The 24,408-nt window shown below is 41.2% G+C and overlaps 1 protein-coding gene across 2 annotated transcripts; it reads left to right on the top strand.

The window, feature by feature from the left end:
• Positions 1–10,312: 10,312 nt before the first annotated feature.
• Positions 10,313–21,058, top strand: LOC104239922 (proline transporter 1-like). Of its 2 annotated transcripts, none has more exons than XM_009794670.2 (7): positions 10,313–10,627; positions 12,516–12,740; positions 12,849–12,943; positions 13,303–13,492; positions 19,605–19,729; positions 20,286–20,501; positions 20,656–21,058. In XM_009794670.2, the coding sequence occupies exons 2-7, from the start codon at positions 12,548–12,550 to the stop codon at positions 21,031–21,033; spliced, it is 1,197 nt and encodes a 398-aa protein (XP_009792972.1). In that variant the 5' UTR covers positions 10,313–10,627; positions 12,516–12,547; the 3' UTR covers positions 21,034–21,058. The 2 variants fall into 2 exon arrangements, with proteins under 2 accessions (XP_009792972.1, XP_070026910.1); XM_070170809.1 differs by having other exon boundaries at positions 10,314–10,637.
• The last annotated feature ends 3,350 nt before the right edge of the window (positions 21,059–24,408 follow it).

Genomic DNA, 24,408 nt, shown 5'->3' with positions numbered 1-24,408 from the left:
CATAGAATAAAAATTGGGTTCTTAGAATTTGTGTTTCGCGATCAAGAAAGGGGTTTCGCGATCGCGATGAAGGATTTCAGGCCTGGGCAGAAGGTTTAAATAGTTGTCTTGTCCGCAATTTTAGGGTTTATTTCCTCCATTGTTGAGCATTTTTGGAGCTTTTTGAAGAGGATTGAAGAGGGATTCAAGGGGAACCACTTGGAGGTAAGATTCATGGACTTAAAACTCGATTCTAATGTGAAATCTACCTAATTAATCATGGAATATAAGCCTAAAATTAAAGAACTAGGGCTTGAAATTAGAGACCTAGAAATTGGGATTTGAGGGGTTGTTTGTGGATGGATTTTGATGCTTTTGGTATGAATGAACTCGGGGAGTGATAAGGAATCCATTGATGTGAATTTTTCTGGAATCTGAGATGTGGGCTCGAGGGTCAGGTTTTGTTAATTTCGGGATTTAAGTTGTAAATTGATTATTTTCGCTTGGGCTTCGTTCCCTTAGCATATTTTGACATTGTGATTCTGATTTTGGATAGATTCGACGCGAGTGTAGGCCAATTCGAGGGGGAAAAGCGTCGCGGGCTAGAGATTTGACCGGATTGAGGTGAGTAATGATTGTAAATGACGTCCTGAGGGTATGAAACCCTAGATTGCACATCATTGTGCTATGTTGAGGTGACACACATGCTTGATGGCGAGTGTGGGGTCATGCACAGTTGGGGATTGTGACTTAGTCCGTCCCGAATGGCTATTTTATCGCGTATTTGACTAAAAATTATTTTCTATCATCATGTTTTGGGCCGAATGCCATATTTGGGCATCGTGCCAACTATTTGAACCCTTAGGGAATTTTTATTGATATTTTCTCACTGTTTTGACTTTATACTTGAACTCAGTCATGTTATATTCCAATGTTTTCATAACTTAGCCATGATTACTTTGTTTTAACACTTAAATGATCTTTTAAATGATATTTTGGGCTGAGAATCATGTTTTACTATTGCCCGAGTGGCTTGTGAGGATTTTTGACTAAGTAAGGCCGAGGGCCTATGTTGTGAGGAAACACTGATTATGATTATGAGACTGAGGGCCTGAGATATGTACGCCACGAGATGACTTAATATTGCGCTTAGGCCATAAGGGGCCCCTCCAGGAGTCTACACACCCCTAGTGAGTGCCGGTACCCATTGTGATTGTGAGATATAGCCCGAGGGGCTGGTATTGTTTTGAGATATTGCCCGAGAAGCAGATTTGTTGACATTGTGCCTGAAGGGCGAACCTTTATGTGTTGTTCTTTCTTACTGCCTGTCATTTACCTGCTTAAATGTTAAAAAGGGCTTTTATGAAGTTTAAAGTGTACTTAAATGATTTTTTACATATCCTAACTGATTCACTGTTTTACTGGCTTTTACTGCTCATTATAGACTGTAATGTGCTTTTCGTGATTTCTTGCTTTCAGTCTTTATTTATGATTATTACTCACTAAATTGGAGTACTCACTTTACTCCCTGCACCCCGTGTGTAGATTCAGGCGTTGTTGATCCTGCTAGTGCAAGTTAAGAGCTCCCGGCAGACTTCAGAGTTCACGAGGTAGCTGCTTTGGCATTTGCAGTCCCGTGTTTCTCCCCCATTTATCTCATTTCTATCTCTTTTTTAGTTACTTTGTAATAATTTATAGACTTTTTAGACATGTGTTGGGATTGATAGATGCTCATGACTAGTGACACCCCGGTATTGGGCTGTGTTGGGTTGTATTCCGCAAATTATTCTGTATTGTCACTACTTACTTTCGGATTTTTATCATGTTTAAGACGAAATGCTTATCTCTTAATTGCTTAAAATGAATTGGAAATGTGTCGGCTGGCTTTGCCTTCACGAGAGGTGCCATCACGTCCGGGTCCGAGTTTGGGGTCGTGACAAGTTGGTATCAGAGCCTAGGTTACATAGGTCTCACGAGTCATGAGCAGATTTAGTAGAGTCTCGCGGATCGGTACGGAGACGTTTGTATTTATCCTCGAGAGGCTGTAGAACCTTTAGAAAAACTTCATATTCTTGAAATTCTTGTCGTGCAAATTTGTTGATCCGAGTACTAAACATCTGTCGTTCTATTCTCTCACAGATGGTGAGGACACGCGCTACCGGTCAGGATGGACGACCACCAGTTGTGGCTACTAGAGACCGAGGACGCGGTCGTGGTTGCGGTAGGGTTAGAGGTGTGGCCCGCACAGCAGCTAGAGCGGCATCTGCAGATCCACTAGCTACCCCAGTTCAGGATCAGTCCTAGTTATGGATGAGCCAGCGACACCAACTCAAGCCCCAACTGTGCCAATTGTGATTCCAGGTCTTCAGGAGGCCTTGGCTCAGATCTTATCAGTTTGCACTACCCTAGCTCAGGCGGTTTCAGCCACTACAGTCGCAGCTACTTCTCAAGCCGGGGGAGGCAATCAGACTCCCACTACTCGCACACCTAAGTAGGTTGTGCAGGGACTTCAGACAACGGGGGCACATCCAGCCCAACCGGTTGCAGCTCCTCAGGACTATGTAGTTCCTGCCATGCAAGAGGACAACAGCGTAGGTTGGAGAGGTTTGGTAAACTTCAGCCTCCGACCTTCAGTGGTGCAGAGGGCGAGGATGCCCAGGGTTTCTTGGATAAGTGTCAGAGGATGCTTCATACAGCGGGTATTTTGGAGACCAGCGGGGTCACTTTCCTTACTTATCAGTTTTCTGGAGCTGCTTTCACTTGGTGGGAGGCTTTTAAGAGGCGTAGGCCTGTTGGTGCAGCAACCCTTACCTGGTAGTAGTTCTCCGTTCTTTTTCTAGAGAAGTATATGTCGTAGTCTCGTAGAGAGGAGCTACATATGCAAATTGAGTGGTTGCGTCAAGGAGAGATGACTGTGACGCGGTATGAGATAAGGTTCTCTGAGTTAGCTCATCATGTTATTTGGTTGGTTCTGACAAATAGAGAGAGGATTAGGAGGTTTGTTGATGGCCTCACTTATCAGCTTCATATTCTCATGACCAGGGAGAGGGTGACTGGTGCTACTTTCGAGGAGGTTGTGGATATTGCTCGTGAGATTGAGTCTGTTCGTCGCTAGGAGCGAGAGGAGAGGGAGGCCAAGAGGCCTCGAGGATCTGGTAGTTATAATGGTGCTCCTTCGAGGGGTCAGTTTCAGCACGGCAGAGGCCGTCCATTCAGGCATGCTCAACCAACTCGCCCAGGTTATTATGGGGCATCATCGGGTCATGGTTCTCACAATTCTCATCAGGGCCAGTCATCACTTAGTGCCCTTCCAGCTCAAAGTTCATCTCGTTCTCCATCAGTTCAGGGCTCTTATATGCCAGGTGCATCTACTAACCACTCCGGTGCAAGGGGTTCCCTTCAGTCCCCTTCTCCAGCACCTGGGAGTTGTTATGAGTGTGGAGAGATGGGTCATATATGGAGGCAGTGTCCTCGTCGTCTTGCGGGTTCATCTCAGCAGAGGGGCCAGTCATCGGCTTTAGGGCCAGTTACTTCACCACCATCCGCGTAGCTAGCTAGGGGTGGAGGTCAGTCAACTAGGGATCGCCCTAGAGGGGGAGGTCGATCAGGTGGCGGTCAGGCCCGTTTCTATGCACTTCCAGCTAGACCCGATGCTATTGCTTCAGATGTTGTTATTACAGGTATTGTTTCAGTCTGACATAGAGATGCGTCTGTATTATTTGATCCCGGTTCCACCATTTCTTATGTGTTATCATACTTTGCTCATTATTTGGGTACGCCCTGTGAGTCTTTTGCTTTACCTGTTCATGTATCTACCCAGGTGGGCGATACTGTTGTTGTAGACCGTATGTACCGGTCGTGTGTGGTGACTATTGGGGGTCTGGAGACCCGAGTGGATCTTTTATTATTATGTATGATGGATTTCAATGTCATTTTGGGCATGGATTGGCTATCTCCGTGTCGTGCTATTCTGGACTGTCATGCCAAGACAGTCATATTGGCTATACCGGGTGTGCCACGAATTGAGTGGTAAGGTGTAATTGATTATGCTCCCAGTAGAGTGATCTCATTCTTGAAGGCCCATCGTATGGTTGGGAAGGGTTGTCTTTCGTATCTAGCCTTTGTGAGGAATGTCGGTGCTGAGACTCCCAGTATTGATTCTATTCCAGTTGTGAGGGATTTTTCTGATGTGTTTCTTGCAAACCTGCCGGGTATGCCACCGGACAGAGATATTGACTTTGGTATTGACTTGGTGCTGGGCACTCATCCCATTTCTATTATGGCGTATCGTATGGCACCAGCGGAGTTGAAGGAGTTAAAGGAGCAACTTCAGGAACTCCTTGATAAAGGGTTCATTCGGCCTAGTGTGTCACCTTGGGGTGCGCCAGTTCTATTTGTGAAGAAGAAGGATGGCACTATGAGTATGTGCATTGACTATAGGCAAGTATCATTTGCCTCGCATTGATGATTTTTTCGACTAGCTTTAGGGAGCGAGAGTGTTCTCCAAGATTGATCGCCGTTCGGGTTATCACTAGTTGAAGATCAGGGACTCAGATATTCTTAAGACGGCTTTCAGGACTCGTTATGGTCATTATGAGTTCTTGGTGATGTATTTTGGGCTGACCCATGCCCCAGCAGCGGTCATACATTTGATGAACAACGTGTTCTGGCCTTATCTCGACTCGTTTGTCATAGTCTTCATTGATGATATTCTGGTGTATTCGCGTAGTCAAGAGGAGCATGCAGAACATTTGAGAGTTGTGTTGCAGAGATTGAGGGAGGAGAAACTTTATGCAAAATTCTCCAAGTCTGAGTTTTGGCTCAGTTCAGTGGCTTTCTTGGGGCACGTGGTGTCCAATGAGGGTATTTAGGTTGATCCGAAAAAGTAGAGGCGGTTAAGAGTTGGCGCAGACCATCCTCAGCGACAAAGATTTGTAGCTTTCTTAGTTTGGCAGGCTATTATCGCGGGTTTGTTCAGGGATTCTCGTCTATCACATCGCCCTTGACCAAGTTGACTCAGAAGGGTGCTTCATTTGTGTGGTCGGATGAGTGTGAGGAGAGCTTTTAGAAGCTCAAGACAACTTTGACTACAACTCTAGTGTTAGTTTTGCCATTAGCTTCAGGTTAATACACCGTGTATTGTGATGCTTCGAGAGTTGGTATTGGTTGTGTAATGATGCAGGAGGGTAGAGTTATTGCTTATGCTTCTCGTCAGTTGAATCCCCATGAGAAGAACTACCTCGTTCATGATTTATAGTTGGCTACTATAGTTCACGCGTTAAAGATTTGGAGGTATTATCTGTATGGTGTGTCTTGTGAGGTATTTACTGATCATCATAGCCTCCAGTACTTGTTCATGCAGAAGGATCTTAATTTGAGGCAGCGGAGGTGGTTGGAGTTGCTAAAGGATTATGATATCACTATACTGATCCATCCGGAGAAGGCCAATGTGGTAGCCGATGCTTTGAGCCGAAAGGCGGTGAGTATGGGGAGTTTGGCATATATTCTAGTTGGGGAGAGACCTCTTGCAGTTGATGTTCAGGCCTTGGCCAATCGGTTCGTGAGGTTGGATATCTCGGAGCCCAATCGGGTATTGGCTTGCGTGGTTTCTCGGTCTTCCTTATATGATCGTATCAGAGAGCGCTAGTATGATGATCCGCATTTGCTTGTCCTTGAAAACAGAGTTTTGTATGATGATGCCAGAGATGTGACCATTGGTGATGATGGGGTGTTGAGGATGTAGGGCCGGATATGTGTGCCTAATGTGGATGGGTTTCGGGAGTTGATTCTGGAGGAGGCCCATAGCTCGCAGTATTCCATTCATTCGGGTGCCGTGAAGATGTATTAGGATTTGAGGCAGCATTATTGGTGGAGGAGAATGAAGAAGGACATTGTGGGATTTGTAGCTCGGTGTCTCAGTTGTCAGCAGGTGAAATATGAGCATTAGAGATCGGGTGGCTTGCTTCAGTAGATGGATATTCCAGAGTGGAAGTGGGAGAGGATCACTATGTACTTTGTAGTTGGACTTCCACGGACTTTGAAGAAGTTCGATGCTATTTGGGTAATTGTGGATCGACTGACCAAGTCCGCGCACTTCATTCTTGTGCGTACTACCTATTCTTCAGAGCGGTTGGCAGAGATCTATATCCGGGAGATTGTTCGTTTGCATGGTGTCCCAGTTTCCATTATTTTAGATGGGCCACTCAGTTTACTTTGCAGTTTTGGAGGTCTGTGCAGCGAGAGTTGGGTACTCAGGTTGAGTTGAGCACAACTTTTCACCCTCAGACGGACGGGCAGTCCGAGCACACTATTCAGATATTGTAGGACACGTTGTGTGCTTGTGTCATTGATTTCGAAGGGTCATGGAATCATTTTCTACTGCTTGCAGAGTTTGCTTCGAACAACAGCTACCAGTCGAGTATTCAGATGGCTCTATATGAGGTTTTGTATGGGAGGCGGTGTAGATCTCCAGTTGGTTGGTTCGAGCAGGGTGAGGCTAGGCTATTGGGGACAAACTTGGTGCAGGATGCTTTAGAAAAGGTGAAGGTGATTTAGGAGAGGCTTCGTATAGCAGTCGAGGTAAAAGAGTTATGCTGACAGGAAGGTTCGGGATGTGTCCTACATGGTTGGCGAGAGGGTTCTGTTGAAGGTTTCTCCCATGAAGGGTGTTATGAGATTTGGGAAGAAGGGTAAATTGAGTCCTCGATTCATTGAGCCTTTTGAGGTGCTTCGGAGGATTGGGGAGGTGGCTTATAAGCTTGCTTTTCCACTCAGCTTGTCAAGTGTGCATCCGGTATTTCATGTTTCTATGCTCCGGAAGTATATTAGGGATCCTCCTCATGTTTTGGATTTCAACACGGTTCAGTTAGATGATAATTTGACCTATGATGTGGAGCCAGTAGCTAATTTGGATCGTCAGGTTCGAATGTTGAGGTCAAAGGATATAGCTTCAGTGAAAGTGCAGTGGAGAGGTCGGCCCGTGGAGGAGGCTACCTGGAAGACCGAGCGGGAGATGCGGAGTAGATACCCTCACCTGTTTTAGGCTTCAGGTATGTTTCTTGACTCGTTCGAAGACGAATGTTTGTTTAAGTTGGGGAGGATGTGATGACCCGGCCAGTCATCTCATGAGTTACCGCTCTGTTTCCCCCATTTTTTGCTTCTTATTGCTTTGCCTATCGGTTCTATATGTGATCGGGTTGGTTGACTCGGGTTCGGAGAGGATTTGGTAAGGTTTAAGACACTTAGTCTCTTTTGAGGAAGCTTAAGTTCAAAAAGTCAACTGAATGTTGTCTTATGTGTTAGAGGGCTTGGATGTGAGTTTCGATGGTTCGGATAGCTTCGGAAGGTGATTTGGGACTTAGGAGCGTGATCGGAATGAGTTTTGGAGCTCCGGAGTAGATTTAGGCTTGAATTGGCTAAATTGGATTTTTGGCGATTTCCGGTTGATAGGTGAGATTTTGGTATAGGGGTTGGAATGGAATTCCGAGAGTTACTGTAGTTCCGTTGTGTCATTTGTGATGTGTGTGCAAAATTTCAGGTCATTCGGACATGGTTTGGTTGAGTTTTTGATCAAAAGTATAATTTAGAAGATTTTAGAATTCTTAGGCTTGAATCCGATGCAAATTTGGTGTTTTGATGTTGTTTTGAGCGTTCCGAAGGTTGGAACAAGTTTGAATGAGGTTATGGGATATGTTGGTATGTTTGGTTGAGGTCCCAGGGGCCTCGGGTGAGTTTCAGGTAGTCAATCGGACCATTTCATGCTTTGGAAAAGTTGCAGATTTTTTAGCTTTAGCTGTTGCAGAGTTTTCTTCTTCGCGATCGTGTAGGGAGTCTCGCGATCGCGTTGGGCAGTGATGGGGGTAGCCTAGGTTGTTCTTCGCGTTCGCGAAGTTGGAGACGCGATCGCATAAGGTGGTGAGGTTATTGATCTCGAACGCGTAGAGAAGGTCGTTTTTGCGTAGAGTTAAGTGGACCAGGGGATTGACTTGGAGTTTGTTCATCGCGAACGCGGTCCCCTGTCCGCGATCGCGTAGGTGTGGGATGCCTGAGCATCGTGTTCGCGTGGGATATGACGCGTTCGCGTAGAGTAAAAATTGGGTTATGAGAATTTGTGCTTCGCGATCGCAATGAAGGATTTCAGGCTTGGGCAGAAGGTTTAAATAGTCGTCTTGTCCGTGATTTTGGGGTTTATTTCCTCCATTGTTGAGCATTTTTGGATCTTTTTGAAGAGGATTGAAGAGGGATTCAAGGGGAACCACTTGGAGGTAAGATTCATGGACTTAAAACTCGATTCTAATGTGAAATCTACCTAATTAATCATGGAATTTAAGCCTAAAATTGAAGAACTAGGGCTTGAAATTGGAGACCTAGAATTTGGGATTTCAGGGGTCGTTTCTGGATGGATTTTGATGCTTTTGGTATGAATGAACTCGGGGAGTGATAAGGAATCCATTGATGCTTTTGGTATTTTCGGGATTTAAGTTGTAAATTGATTATTTTCGCTTGGGCTTCGTTCCCTTAGCATATTTTGATGCCATGATTCTGATTTTGGATAGATTTGACGCGAGTGGAGGCCGATTCAAGGGGGAAAGGCATCGCGGGCTAGAGATTTGACCGGATTGAGGTGAGTAATGATTGTAAATGATGTCCTGAGGGTATGAAACCCCGGATTGCACATCGTTGTGCTATATTGAGGTGACACACACGCTTGATGACGAGCGTGGGGTCGTGCACGATTGGGGATTGTGACTTGGTCCATCCCGAATGGCTATTTTACCACGTATTTGACTGAAAACTATTTGCTATCATCATGTTTTGGGCTGAATGCCATATTTGGGCCTCGTGCCAACTATTTGAACCCTTAGGGGATTTTTATTGATACTTCCTCACTGTTTTGACTTTATACTTGAACTCAGTCATGCTATATTCCAATGTTTTCATAACTCTGCCATGATTACTCTGTTTTAACACTTAAATGATCTTTCAATGATATTTTGGGCTGAGAATCATGTTTTACTATTGCCCGAGTGGCTTGTGAGGAGTTTTGACTAAGTAAGGCCGAGGGCCTATGTTGTAAGGAAACACTGATTATGATTATGAGGCCGAGGTCCTGAGATATATACCCCCACGAGATGATTTGATATTGCGCTTGGGCCATAAGGGGCCCCTCCAGGAGTCTGCACACCCCCAGTGAGCGCGGGTACCCACTGTGATTGTGAGATATAGCCCGAGGGGCTAGTATTGTTCTGAGATATTGCCCGAGGGGCGGATTTGTTGACATTGTGCCTGAGGGGCGAACCTTTATGTGTTGATCTTTCTTACTGCCTGTCATTTACCTGCTTAAATGTTAAAAAGGGCTTTTATGAAGTTTAAACTGTACTTAAATGATTTTTTACATATCTTAACTGATTCACTGTTTTACTGGCTTTTACTGCTTCATTATAACCTGTAATGTGCTTTCCGTGATTTCTTGCTTTCAATCTTTATTTATGATTATTACTCACTGAGTTGGAGTACTCCCTTTACTCCTGCACCCCGTGTGTAGATTCAGGCGTTGTTGATCCTGCTAGTGCGAGTTGAGAGCTCCCGACAGACTTCGGAGTTCACGAGGTAGCTGCTTTGGCGTCCACAGTCCCGTGTTTCTCCCCCTTTATCTCATTTCTATCTCTTTTTCAGTTACTTTGTAATAGTTTATAGACTTTTCAGACTTGAGTTGGACCTATGTGGGAACTAAAGGGGGAGAAATTCAAGAATAGCCAGATTTGCAACTAGTCGTTCAAAAATAGCTCAGTTTCAAAAGTAATCGAAATTTAGTCACTTTTCATGTAAAGATAAATCTGAGCGAAAACATTGTTCAAAACCCGGAAAACACGCCAGTATATTATACTGGAGTTCCAGCATAAGTATGCTTGGACTCCAACATATTATACTGGAGTTCCAGGATAAGTATGCTAGAACTCCAGCATAAGTATTCTTGAACTCCAGCATATTATACTGGAGTTCCAGGATAAGTATGCTAGAACTCCAGCATAATATGATGGAGTTCCAGCATAAGTACACTAGAACTCCAGCATAATATACTGGAGTTTGGAGCACCGGTGCTCTAGTCTCCAGTATATTATACTGGAGTCAGTAAAGTATACCGGTGGAGTTCATACACAGGTGCACCGAACTCCAGTATATTATGCTGGACCGGTCTCTGTTGCAGCAAAAAAGTAGCTATTTTTCATTGACTTTATAAACGTTGGCTATTTCTGAATGACCAGTCCAAAAACTAGCTATAATACCCTGCTATTTTTACAACTAATGAAGAGGAGACGGAAGGCGTCACGATTTTGAGAAACTTGGCCAACCCAATTAGAGGTTGACTTTACAAGGCAAAGACATTTCAAGAGTGCGAAATTATTTTCTTGTTTATTGTGTTGGCTGGTCCTCTGGAAATTAGGCAGAGCTGGCTCCGATTGAATTAGCTTCAGCTGAGAAGCAATTGGAGCTGGCGTTCGACGACGGCATAATTAGGGATGGGGCGGAGGAGGAGAGCATCTTGCTCTTGGCCGGACGGGAGAATGAGATAGTTGAAATGGGAAACGATGACCCTTCTCGGAAAGAAAATGTGGACGATCAATACCCTGTTCATACCGCCCACCAAGTCAGCAACGGTCTCTTACGCTTTTCCAATTTTCAATTTCATTTACTTGAAGTCCTTATTCTGCTTTCTTATATTGTCGAATAATTGTTACTATTTGAATTGATGACAGAAAATTCCATTGACCCATTGTTTTTCGGCTGGCCCATTTGAATCTTTAAATTCCTTGACTTCTCACCTCAATAAACTCTTCATCCTTTTGGTGTTGGATACATTGTTTTATTTGATCCTTTTAAATGAACTTTTCCCTTTCCTTTTAATGTGGGTACTCTATCTATGAGAATTTAATTTGTTCCATACCTACAGTATTTGATTAAATTCCTCTTTCATTCAATTGTGACAAGTGATCAGAAATGATTAACTTTTCCATTCTGTTCATTGAAAAGTTAAGAAGAAGTCATTTCCTTGATCTGTTGTACTTTAGTAGATAAAGTAACCTGTCTTTTGCTGCAATTGTATCATTGATATCATTGCTGTTAACTCGTTGTAGTTTTGGTGCATCATGGTGTTAACATGGAGGGCCTTGTATTGACAGTTTTTTTTTTTTTTTTTTTTTGTTAAATGATCTTTCTGAATATAATTCGATGAAAAAAGGATGACAATTACAAATTGAGGCCATTGATCTGTTAATTTCAGCTGGCACATTTCAACTTCTTGCCTCAGTAATTTGTGTGTGAACAGCACCTCACCCTATGTTTGTAAAGTTGTCATTAATATTCAGTATACATGATAATTTGTAGAATCCACATAAAGCTCACTTTATAAAAGATCCAATAGAACAGACTTACATTTGACTCAGGTGCTTTTGTCTAGTAACTTGCAAGAATTAAGAAAACTGAATTAAAATGAGAAATTTATTGTGTTTATGCATTTTTTAACTTTTCCCTTCTTTCAACAAGAACAACAACAACAACGACCCAGTATAATCCCACAAGTGGGGTCTGGGGATGGTAATATGTACGCAGACCTTACCCCTACCCCGAAGGGTAGAGAGGCTGTTTCCAGGAGACCCTCGGCTCAAAAAAAGCAACAGGAGCCGATATATTAGTACCATAAAAATGCATAATAAAATAACAGCATAATAAGAGATATGAAATACAGAATACGAAATACGAAATAGATGACTGGTATAGTAAAACTAGCAGGTAAAACCCTGCATCAATAGACGACCAATGACATTCTTAGTCTAACTCCTAATTGGCTAGTCTCACTCTATTGTGCTGTAGAAATATTCGTAACTCTACCCTAACCTACAACCTTAATGCCCGACCTCCATAATTCCCTGTCAAGGGCCATGTCCTCAGCCATTTCCCTTCTTTCAAATGGCTAAATTAATCCATGCGTATACTCTATCTATATGAATTTAATTTGTTACATAACTATAATGCATCTGTTTGGATTCCAATTTTATTGAATTTTGGCAAGTGAAGAGAAAGAATGAGCCGTTTGGACAACTTTTGGAAAAAGCTTATTGATAATGTTTTCAAAGAAAAAGTTTGTGCAAAAAGGAAATGTGGTTGGATATTTGTTGTTTTATCTAAAAGACCTGTGACTGTTTTATGAGTAGAAGCAGAACCTTTATTTGAAAGACACCTCAAACCATTTCTTCAAAAAGACAGTTTTTTTTTTAAACAAAAACTTAAAACAAAAAAGTTTTTTGAAAAATATATTGCAAGATCTCAAAAAGAATTTCATGGAAAAACTCCACCTTTATTTCCATTTTATCTTTTGAAAAATTAAGAAAATAGTACTTTGTGATGTGTTATGATATTATAAAAGAACCTGTTTTTCTTTGTTTTTTCTGTATCTCTGTTTTTTTTTCTGTAACTCTATCATTGGCATCAATGCTGTTGACTCATTGTAATTTTGCGTTTCCATTTTTTTTTTCCAGATTCATGGTTTCAGGTGGGAATTCTTATCAGCATGGGTATCAACAGTGCATACGCGCTGGGATATTCTGGCACAATCATGGTTCCTCTAGGTTGGATAGGTGGTATAGTTGGTCTAATTTTATCGACAATGGTATCACTGTACGCAAGTATTCTTACTGCCAAACTCCATGAAGTTGGGGGAAAGAGGCATATCAGATATAGAGACCTTGCAGGATATTTATATGGTACAAATAATAATCACATCAACTGATGTGCAGGCATCCGACATCATTCTTTTTATTACTTGATCAATTATTTGTTTGAATAAAATTGAGCTTATTTTGTTGCTGCAGGAAGGACAGCATACTTGGTTGTCTGGGCATTGCAATATGCGAGCCTCTTCTTGATAAATATTGGATATATTATCATGGCTGGTTCAGCATTGAAGGTCAGATATATTCTTTTCCTGTCCTCCAAACCTTCTTTTCTCATTTATTCGATGAGACACTTTGGCAGAACCATTACCATTCCCCTCTACCCAGGCAAAATGAAAGAGAAGGATTATTCCGAGTAAAAGAAAGGACAAGAAGGGGGGGGTGTAAGGAGTTGCCAGATAAAGATGATTAATAACTGAGTCTTTTTTACATTTTCAGTTTTGTGATGTTGGCTTGATTCATTGTTTAGTTCTTCTGCTGCAAATATCTTGGTAGATTTTGACGGTATGATTACTTTGTGTATCTCTTGTGAATACAATACCTAAACTAACCTTTTTTAGTACATACTCTTTTGACTTGATTGCCATGCCAGGCCTTCTATCTTCTCTTTAGCGATGACCATCAGCTGAAGCTGCCACATTTCATAGCGATCGCTGGATTCACATGCGTGCTTTTTGCCATCGCAACGCCCCATTTATCAGCACTAAGGGTTTGGCTGGGGGTTTCATCATTATGCTTGCTACTGTATCTCTGTATAGCATTTGTGTTGTCTCTTGAAGATGGTATGCTGCTTCCTCTCTTTAATGTTTTAACTGGCTGGCATAGGGCATTGCATGCTTGTGCCAAAGTTGGTATCGATTTAATAATGTATCAAAAAGAGCACAACATCACCCTCATGACTTGTGCATAATATTACTGCCCATATAGGCAAAATAACTTGAGCAAATATCCATGGTTTGTTTGAAAGTTCAGTGCAATGTTGTATCCCGATATCTAATGTCACCAGTATGTGAAATTTACACGGAAAGACATCTAGGTTTTACCAGTGTACCTTGTTCCTGCCTTTCTGGTGGCCTTGTTTCTGCTCGAGTTATTTCCTGTAAAGTGATTTGAAAATCCGAAAGTCTCTTCAAACAAAATATAACAACAACAACAGACCCAGTGATGTCCCCATAAGTGAGGTCTGGGAAGGGTAGTGTGTACACATACCTTACTCCTACCCTGGAAGGGTAGATGGTCTCTTTTTGATAGACCCTCGGCTCAAGAAAGATGCAAAATACTCTTCAAATGAAATATGCTTTCTCAAAATATAAGAAGAGTTAACTATAAGCACTTAATCTGGGAAATAACAATTATACACCATAAGAATTAGTCCCTTATTTCTTGTCACATTTATCCTTAGTCAATAGCATTCCAAGTTGTCTTAATCTTCAGAAAGCTGTCATATGGTAGTAAAGACATCATATTCATTGCCACGCTATCATTATATAAGGGGAAGCATTCATTGGATTATACTTGCTCATGAAGAGGGTGATCCTATTTGTCTGGGCGAGGAGGTCAAAAGGTGCTTCTGGGAAGATTTGGATGAGGTTGTGCATGGTATTCCGCAGACCGAGAATATTTTCATAGGGGGTGATTTTAATGGTCACGTTGGTGGAGGCTGCTACGGGTTATGAAGAGGTGCATGGTGGGTTCAATTTCGGGGTTAATGAATGAGGGCGGTACCTCGTTATTGGATTTGCTAAAGCTTTTGACTTTGTGATAGCTAATACGGGTTTTCAGAAGAGGGAGGACCACTTGATCGCTTTCCAGAGTAAGGTTGCCAAGACTCAGATTGATTATCTTCTCCTCAGGAGAGGTGGTCGGGACCTTTGCACTGATTGCAAGGTTATCCCGAGTGATTGTCTGTCGACGCAACATAGGCTCTTGGTAATGGACTTGGAGGTCAAGAGAGCAAGGAAGAAGAGAGCAGTGTATGGCCAACCTAAGATCAAGTGGGGAGCCTTGACTAAGGGAAAGGCTCAGAAGTTGCGGGAGAAGCTGTTGGCTATGGAGGCCTAGAGGAGTAGTGGGGATGCGAGTAGTATGTGGACCACGACAGCGAACTGCATTAGGGAAGCTGCTAGGGAGGTGTTAGAGGTCACGAAGGGTTACTCGGGTGGCCACAAAGGGGACTAGTGGTGGAATGGGGAGGTCCAAGGAAAAGTGGAAGCTAAGAAAGCGACATATTTGAAGCTAGTGGGGAGCACGAACGAGGAGGAGAACAGGACGTGTAGGGAGTGTTATAAGAAGGCAATGAGAGAGGCAAAGTTAGCGGTCACAGCGGCTAAGACTGCAACATTTGAAATATTGTATGAAGATCTTGGGGGTAAATGAGGTGAGAGGAAGTTGTACAAGTTAGCCAAGATTAGGGAGAGGAAGGCTTAAGACCTGGATCAAGTGAGGTGCATCAAAGACGAAGACTGTAAGGTATTGGTGGAAGAGGCGTGTATGAGGAGTAGATGGAAGGAGTACTTCCATAGACTCTTGAACGAGGAAGGGGACATGAACACCGTGCTGGGTGTGTTGGAGAACTCAGAATGTCGGAGAGATTTTGGGGTTTGTAGGCGTATTAAGTGTGCGGAGGTTGATATGGCAATACAGAAGATGAACAGGGGTAAGGTGACAGGGCCTAACGAGATTTCGGTGAAATTTTGGAAGGAAGCGGGTATGGCAGGCATGGAGTGGCTTACTAGCTTGTTTAACGTCATTTCAGGATGAAGAAGATGCTCGAAGATTGGCAGTGGAGGTTGATGATTGTGTTGTACAAAAACAAAAGTGATATCCAGAAATACAACAATTATAGGGGTATCAAGCTGCTGAGTCACACTATAAAAGTTTGAGAGAGGGTGTTGGAGAGGAGGGTGAGGACTTGTGTATCTATTTTTGAGAACCGGTTCAGATTTACGCTGGGTCTGTCAACTACAGAAGCCATTCACCTTGTGATACGATTGGTGGAGCAGTATAGGGAGAGGAAATAAGACTTGCATATGGTGTTCATTGACCTTCAGAAGGCCTATGACAAAGTCCCGAGGGAGGTGCTATGGAGATGTTTGGAAGTTAGTGATGTCCCGGTAGCGTATATTTGGGTGATTAAGGACATGTATGAGGGAGCTAATACTCGGGTGAGGACTGCGGGAGGAGACTCGGAACATTTCCCAGGGATCGGCCCTTAGCTCATTTTTGTTTGCCCTAGCGTTGGATGTGCTGACCCGACACATATAGGGGGGAGATTCCATGGTATATGTTAGTTGCTGATGACATAGTACTGATCGACGATATGCGAGGTGGTGTTAACTTTAGGTTGGAAGTTTGGAGACATATGCCGGAGTCTAAATATTTCAAGTTGAGTAGGTCGAAAACTGAATACTTGGAGTGCAGGTTCAGTGATGGGAGGCATGAAGCAGACGTGGAAGTGAAGATTGATACTCAAGTCATTCCCAAAAGAGATAGTTTCAAGTAGCTTGGGTCTATAATCCAAGACAACGGGAGATTGACCAGGATGCAGGGTGGATGAGATGGAGGCTATCTTCGGGGGTTTTATGCGATAAGAATGTGCCACCTAGACTTAAAGACAAGTTTTACAAGGTGGTGGTTAGAACGACTATGTCGTATGGAGCTAAGTGTTGGCCCGTCAAGAAGTCCTTTCTCCAGAAGATAGAAGTAGCTGAAATGAGGATGTTGAGATGGATTTGCGGACATACCAGGAAAGACAAGATTAGAAATGAAATTATTAGGGACAAGGTGGGAGTAGCCTCTGTGGAGGACAAGTTGTGGGAATCGAGGTTGTGATGGTTCGTGCAGGTGAAAAGGGGAGACATAGATGCCCCGGTCAAAAGGTGTGAGAGGTTGACCATGACAGACTTGAGGAAGGGCAGGGGTAGGCCAAAGAAGTATTGGGGAGAAGTGATTAGGCAAGACATGTCATTGCTTCACCTTATCGAGGACATGACTCATGATAAGGTGTGGAGGTCGAGGAATAAGGCGGTAGGTTGACCGGTAGTTATGGGTTTCTCCTAGGTTTACTAGTAGTACTAGTACTATTCTTGTATTCTCTTATTTCTGGTTCTTTATTACTTGTTATGTCATTCGCTTCCATTACCATATTACATTACTGTTGCTATTGCTTGTTGTATTATTTTTACTATTCCTTAAGCCGAGGGTCTATCGGAAACAACCTCTCTGCCTTTATAGGATAGGGGTAAGGTTGCGTACACACTACCCTCCCCACACCCTATTTATTGGATTAAGCTGGGTTTTTGTTGTTATTGTTGTTGTACATTGATAGTATCTGTTAAGTTGTCCCGCATCGGAGGGATTTGAGGTCCTTGGTCTCCTTATATGGCTTGGGCAATCCTCATCTCATAAGCTAGCTTTTGGTGTTGAGTTAGGTCCAAGGTCCATTTATCATGGTATTAGAGCTATACCCATTCCAATTATTATTACCGATGTTGGGTCCCCATTTATGTTGTCCACGCTCCTGTTTGCAGGCCGGGTGGGGTGGGGTGGGGGGGTGGGTGTTGAGTTGTCCCACATCGGAGGGATTTGAGGTCTTTGGTCTCCTTATATAGTTTGGGCAATCCTCACCTCATAAGTTAGCTTTTGGGATTGAGTTAGGTCCAGTGTCCATTTTATCAGTATCCTTGATGAGCATCTCGAGAACCATGCAGAATTGGAAAATTTTAGTGTTTAGAATTACTGGAAGCAATTATGCAGGGTAGGTTGATAAGCCAAAAAAAAAAGAAGCAAAAATCTGTATTTCGGTCTAGAATTTCCTATTAGAAAATTTTCTAGAATTTGGAGGAAATTCAATTTTGAATGAGGGTTGAAAATGTGGAAAATTAGACACACTTCTAGTTTCAGACGGAACTCCAAACAAGATATTACATTTGTGATTTCTAACTTTCTTCCCGAGCCAAACGGAGGAAGAATATGAACTTCTTGTCCTTGTATTTCTGGATAGAGGTGGTCAGACCGACAATGTTGTATGGGGCTGAGTGTTAGCCAGTCAAGATCGCTCATGTCTAGAAGATGAAGGTAGCAGAGATGAGGATGTTGAGATGGATGTGCGGGCATACCAGGTTAGATAAGATTAAGAATGAGGTTATTCGCGACAAGGTGGGTGTAGCCCTATTGAGGACAAGATGCGGGAAGCGCGACTTAGGTGCTTTGGTCATGTGAGGAGGAAAAGCACAAACGCCCCGGTGAGGAGGTGTGAGAGGTTGGCATTGGAGGGCCTACGGAGAGGTAGAGGTAGGCCAAAGAAAAGGTGGGGGGAGGTGATTAGGCAAGACATTGTGCCGCTTCAGCTGACCGAGGACATGACTCTTGATAGGAAGATATGGAGGTCGAAGATTAGGGTAGTAGGGTAGGTAGTCTAGAGTGTTCTTAACAGTTGTATTGGCACGCAGTCACGCTTTCTGTTGGTAGTAGGTTTTTATGACTAACCGTTAATTTCTTTCATTGTTGATCACCTTACTATCTTGTTGTTTTTATTCTGCTTTTATATGGCTTTTTGGTGCTGTCCTTTCTTGTCTATATTTTCATTAATATGGTGCTTATGCTTTCTTGAGCCGAGGGTCTATTGGAAACAACCTCTCTATCCTCACAAGGTAGGGGTAATGTTTGCGTACACACTACCCTCCCCAAACCCCACGGTGTAGGATAATACTGGGTATGTTGTTGTTGTTGCTTGTCCTTGTATTTCTCTTTTCATCTTCTCTTTCTTCCCAAAGCATCTAGAATTTTCATCCTGGCAAGTTGAGTGTATTTAACTTTTGTTTTTCAGTTTACTTGAATTTAGTATTTAGACTTCTGTTTGGGCCTGAACTAGTGCATGATGATGAATGTCTGGTTTTTCATGACATGCATATCCATGAATAATGGAAGCGTCGTAACAATGTCTGGATGGATGGTTCTTTTGGCCTTCACTGGAATGGTAAGGATGTAGGTTCCCTTTCATTAACTTGCCATTAGATTGATTTCTAGCAACTTTAATTTAAACAGCTTTATTATGTTATATTTAGTTTTCACTGAATATTTGGACTGGAAGTTCAGTGATGGGATATCTGAAGCAGCAGGGAAGTGAAGATTGATTCACAAGTCATCCTCAAAAGGGATAGTTTCAAATATTTTGGGTCTATAATGCAAGGCAACGGGGAGATTGACTAGGATGTTACTCAACTCATTGGAGCCGGGTCGATGAAATTGAGGCTCGCTTCTGGGATTCCGTGTGATAAGAATATGCTACCAAGACTTAAAGGCAAGTTTACAGAGTGGTGGTTAGACTGACTATGTTGTATGGGGGCGGAGTGTTGGCCCGTCAAGAAGTCCTATGTCTAAAAGATGAAGGTAGCTAAAATGAGGAGGATGTGTGGGCATACCAGGAAAGACAAGATTAGGAACGAAGTTATTAGGTACAAGGTCGGTGTGGCCTTGGTGGAGGACAACTGCGGGAATCGAGGCTGAGATGGTTCGGGCATGTGTAGAGGAGAGCCATAGATGCCCTGGTCAGGAGGTGTGAGAGTTTGACCATGGCGGGTCTAAGGAAGGGTAGGGGTAGGCCTACTACTTTTGTATTTTTTTCTTATTTCTGGTTCTTTATATTACATGTTGTGTCATTTCTTCATATTATATTGTTGTTGCTACTGTTTGTTATTTTATTTTCAGTGTTCGGAAACAGCCTCTCTACCTCCACAAGGTAGTGGTAAGGTTTGCGTACATACTACCCTTCCCAGACCCCACATGTGAGATTACACTGGGTTTTTTGTTGTTGTATTTAGTTTTCCGTGAGTAGTCTCCGAGGGACTTCTTTTTTCTTTTACTAAAGCCGGTAAATTTTTTTCCATGTTCCAGGTATGAAGGCTCCTGCTAGGGACTACAGCATTCCAGGATCAGAAGTAAGCAAGATCTTTGCAACTATTGGTGCGGTTGGGAACGTCGTTTTTGCATTTAACACGGGAATGATACCAGAGATACAGGTCAGAAAATAAACCGTGAACTTATGTGATCAGGCCATCCTTTGTTATGACTTTAAAGCAAGTAATAAATTAACCTCCTTCCAATCATCTTACTTGATTTATGTTTCTATTGCCTATCTCAGTTACATCCCTGAAATTTCTACCAGTGGTTGCAGGGGTAATATCTAGTTGATACACTGAACTCGTATTCTCCCAGTTTGCTCATTATCAAAGTGCATGGACTTCTACCCACATGTAATCAGGATTGGGGTGTTTATCCGATCTCTGTCTTTTAATTACATTATCTTAGATTAAACTAGCTGACCCAATAGACCAATCATTCAACATGATTTACCTTTCCATTCTCAACTTCCATTTCTAAGACCTCATTTGCTGATTGACTGATACAGTCATTTGAAATAAAGTAAAACATTTCAGAATTTGCTCCAAGAAAGGCAAGTCACTTATTTTGCCAGAGAGAAAAGCTGTTGGTTACTCTTCCACTTGTTCTGCATCTTTTTAGTTTTGTTCACCCTGTTGCAGTTAATACAATATCTTTGAATCCGTCTTGTTACAGGCTACAGTCAGACCACCTGTAATTGAGAACATGTTGAAAGCTCTGTTCTTTCAGTTCACAGTGGGAGTTGTGCCATTGCATGCTGTTACTTATATAGGTTATTGGGCTTATGGATCTAGCACTTCGTCCTATTTACTGAACAATGTTCATGGTCCAGTTTGGTTGAAGGGCGTTGCTCACATGTCTGCTTTCATACAATCGATCATCACTTTGCATGTAATCATCGCCCTTCACTTTGATTTGAGATTTCCTTCTAATCATTTTCTCGTTACAGTTGATTACTTGTCCTTGGAGATGTAAATCCCTCCAAGCTTCCATGTCTTCTAATCTTGTTTTCTGATCTTAGTGTCGCTTATGCTGCTACTTACAGATATTTGCAAGTCCGACATATGAGTTTCTGGATACGACATATGGAATCAAAGGAAGTGCTTTGGCTCCTCGTAACATTGCATTCAGAGTGGTTGTTAGAGGAGGTTACCTTGTCTTGACCACTTTCCTGTCGGCTTTGCTGCCTTTCCTGGGAGACTTCATGAGCCTCACTGGCGCAATCAGCACATTTCCACTCACATTCGTACTCCCAAACCACATGTACCTTGTTGCAAGGAAAAACAAGTTGTCTAGCTTACAGAAGAGTTGGCATTGGTTAAACTGTGTCTTCTTTAGTTGTATATCAGCTGCTGCATTTGTAGCTGCCTTAAAGCTTATTGTTGTAAAGACTGAAACATACCATTTTTTCGCTGATATATAGTTTTCCTTAGTGGGGTTTCAATGTTTATTTATTTATTTATTAGCAACTTAACATTAGTATTAGTTGAATAATGCAGCTTGGTTTCAGTCATTTCCCCGTGATAATCTGATTAGAATTCAAGTGATTAATAATCAGGTTTAGTGAATCTTGTGGTGCCATGCAATATTATCCATTTGCAGGAACATTGAATTTGAAAATTTTGAGTGAGACATGGATAAGATGTGGTTCCAATTCTTACCCTTTGATCCTAGTATCATTTTTCATTTAGCTTAAGAGAAGGCTTCGCGCTCATGGCCTGGTAGGTCAGAAAGACTAATAGAGGGCTCCAAGCCTCCATTGTATGATATGAAGATGCAAATTTGATTATTAAGTTGAGGTTTCATAAATGAGTTTCAGTTCAAACGTCGCAGGTTAACTTCACAAGATATTTTAGCCTTGGAGGCTCCTAGAATTTTTTTATAAGAATACATTAGTTAATGATCACCTCAGCAAGGAATATGTATACGGTCAAATCGGGCTTGCCCCTTTTTATGACTGATCGAGACCGGGGCGTGACAGGCCAAGGTTCGATACAATGTCGTATCGGATCGTGACACGAAGTTTGATTGTCGGGCTCGTGACCCAAGGACCGATCGAGATCAGCCAAGACCGAGACCGAGCGGGGAAAGAGATCGAGCAAGATCGAGGCAAGTATGTCGAACCAAATAACGGAAAGTCGAGATATCCGTGATCGAACGAGGATCACGGGGAAAATCTCGGTACGCATCAAGGAGAGGTCGATTTATCAGTTAATCATGAGATTTCTTACCGTATTTAGAATTGTACTAGAAGTAGGACTCCCCTACTATATTATCTTTCTCTTAAGCTCTCAATATTTTTATCACTTTATTCATACTTTCCGGCGAAATATTTACTTGATTCGAGGGCAACCTAGCTCAAGGATCAAAGCTACACATCTCAGTTGGTTTGCTTTACTTATACTTTGCAGTTAATTTCATTGTCGATTTACGTTTGCTCTCAATTCGTGCTAAGTAAATCACGTGTCCTTAAAATCACAATATAAATTCAATTGTTATCCGTTTTTATGGTAAACAAAATATTTAATGGGTGTCAAACCATACCACTTGGGAATTATTAAGGGATAAACACAACACATTACCAAAAGATCCCAAGTGGTATGGTTGAGCACCCATTTAATACTCCTTGCTGAGGTGATCACTAACTAATGTGTTCTTATAACAATATTACAGCTTAAAATATCTTCAAGTAACTTATAATGACCCCACATAATTGAGCAGACAATCGATCAATCCTAAAATTATCATAAAGAAAGGATTAGAAAGACCAAGCCAAAAGAAGAGCAATTAATATTTGAAGATAAAGAAAAAGAAAGGGATACAGAAGCCACAACTGTCGTATTGACATAGAAATTTTTGTCTAGATTCCCCTTTAAGGAACATGCATTCTAAATCCCATTTGCTGTTACATTTTTTAAAATACATATATGCATATGAATTGCAGCGAAATTAGTTATGATGATTTAAGTGCATGCAGTAGATAATACGTACTATATAAGAGCGCAATCCTAAGAGACAGAAACTTTTCTTTTTTATTCGCCATCATTTTTAAATGGCGCTCTTTATTTTTTAACAAATAGGGCATTCTTTTAATAAGAGTTGCAAAATCTATAAAAGTTTTTCTTTAAAATAATTTATCTACTTAATCAAACAAATTTTGCACAAAAATTTAACGATCGCTTAACATATTATGTTTAACAAATTTAAAATTTGTAAACTCTAAAACATGTTACAATATCTAAATTCCTTTCCTTGTTATATACAACGAAAACAGAGTTGTTAACAAAAACATTCAGACGAAAGAGTTCTGAAATAAACTAATACAAATAATTTAAGTAAAGAGAGCTTATAAGCAAAACAAAAAAATATAATATAGAACAAATAAACAATTTCAATATAAACCAAAATTAAATTTAACTGAAAGTTATACATCGTTTCAACAAATATTCAATTGCATTTTGTACTGAAAATTGTAAGAGAGAAAAACAAATTAACTTTGAATAAAGTTTTAAGCGTTTGAAGTAAGATAAAAGTAAAAACTTATTAGCACCAATGTGTTCACGTATAAAAATAAATTTGAACAAAAATACTATTTAAAATCAAAAAATATTTCAGCATAATATACTAAAGTTTAAATTTTTTATATGTGAACTTCCAGCATAATATACTGGAGTTCCAGCATACAGTGGCAGATTCAGGATTTTAAAGTCATGGGTGCTAGCCGAATTGTTTTTGAAAGAACAGAAAAAATGAGTTTCATTGTGGGTGTTCACTCAATATTTATCTAAATATTTTTATAATTGCCTATGCAAATTTACTAAATTTGGTCAAAGATAATGGGTGCTTGAGCACCCACAAGTCACAATGTAGGTCCGGCACTGCTAGCATAATATACTGGTCCAGTAGCAAAATAGTAGCTATTTTTCAATGACTTTACAAATGCTGACTATTTTTTAATTACTAGTCAGAAAACTGACCAACCCGTACTATTTTCACCAAAAATAAGCCTAGCAATGGAGTCGACAATGATCAATAGTCCAAAATCAAATAGCCTATACAAAAAAAAACAAAAAAAAAACTCATAGCACATAATAATTGTACTTCCATGATAGATGATTCTGAAATGGACTATTTAGTACGTGAATCAAAGCCAGAATCTAAATATTTAATCAACTTCAGTGGATTACTCATGAAGGTCTATCACTAATCTTTAGATCCTTACAATTAATATGTGACCTTTGCAGCTATCTAATGGCCTTTAGGAACTATTTCTTACTTAATTACAACATGGATCAAAAATTATTTTATTGGCAACAATCCAATTTTGATTTTAAAATGTCAAGCAACTTTAGTGGTTCACTTTCTTATTCCTCAAGATAGTTATCTACTGAGTCCTTAAAAATTATAGAGATCCTACAATCCTTTTAGAACATGAATAATAGTTTGCGAACATAGTATTGCTTTAAATCTTACGGAAAATACTTCATCACGAAATCTGTAGGGAATTTTTCAAAGCTTGAGGCGTGTCAAAGACACCATCCTTAAGGATATTTCACCCAATTTGGATGTATCCCCCAGAATTCAACAAACCTTTCTAGTATAAAACTAGGAGCATAAATTAACAAAGATTTATTCAGCTTGGTAGAAAATACAGCAAAAGGAAGGAGAGTATTTTCTGTATATTTAGTATCTACCACACCGGAAAGAATATATATATATATATATATATATATATATATATATATATATATATATATATATATATATATATGTGTGTATATAGGTGGGTTGAATCAAG

Source organism: Nicotiana sylvestris, chromosome 3 (assembly GCF_000393655.2).
Source record: "Nicotiana sylvestris chromosome 3, ASM39365v2, whole genome shotgun sequence".
Lineage (NCBI taxonomy): Eukaryota > Viridiplantae > Streptophyta > Magnoliopsida > Solanales > Solanaceae > Nicotiana > Nicotiana sylvestris.
The sequence above is the reverse complement of the archived record's forward strand: the minus strand, read 5'-3'. Positions and strand labels throughout refer to the sequence as shown.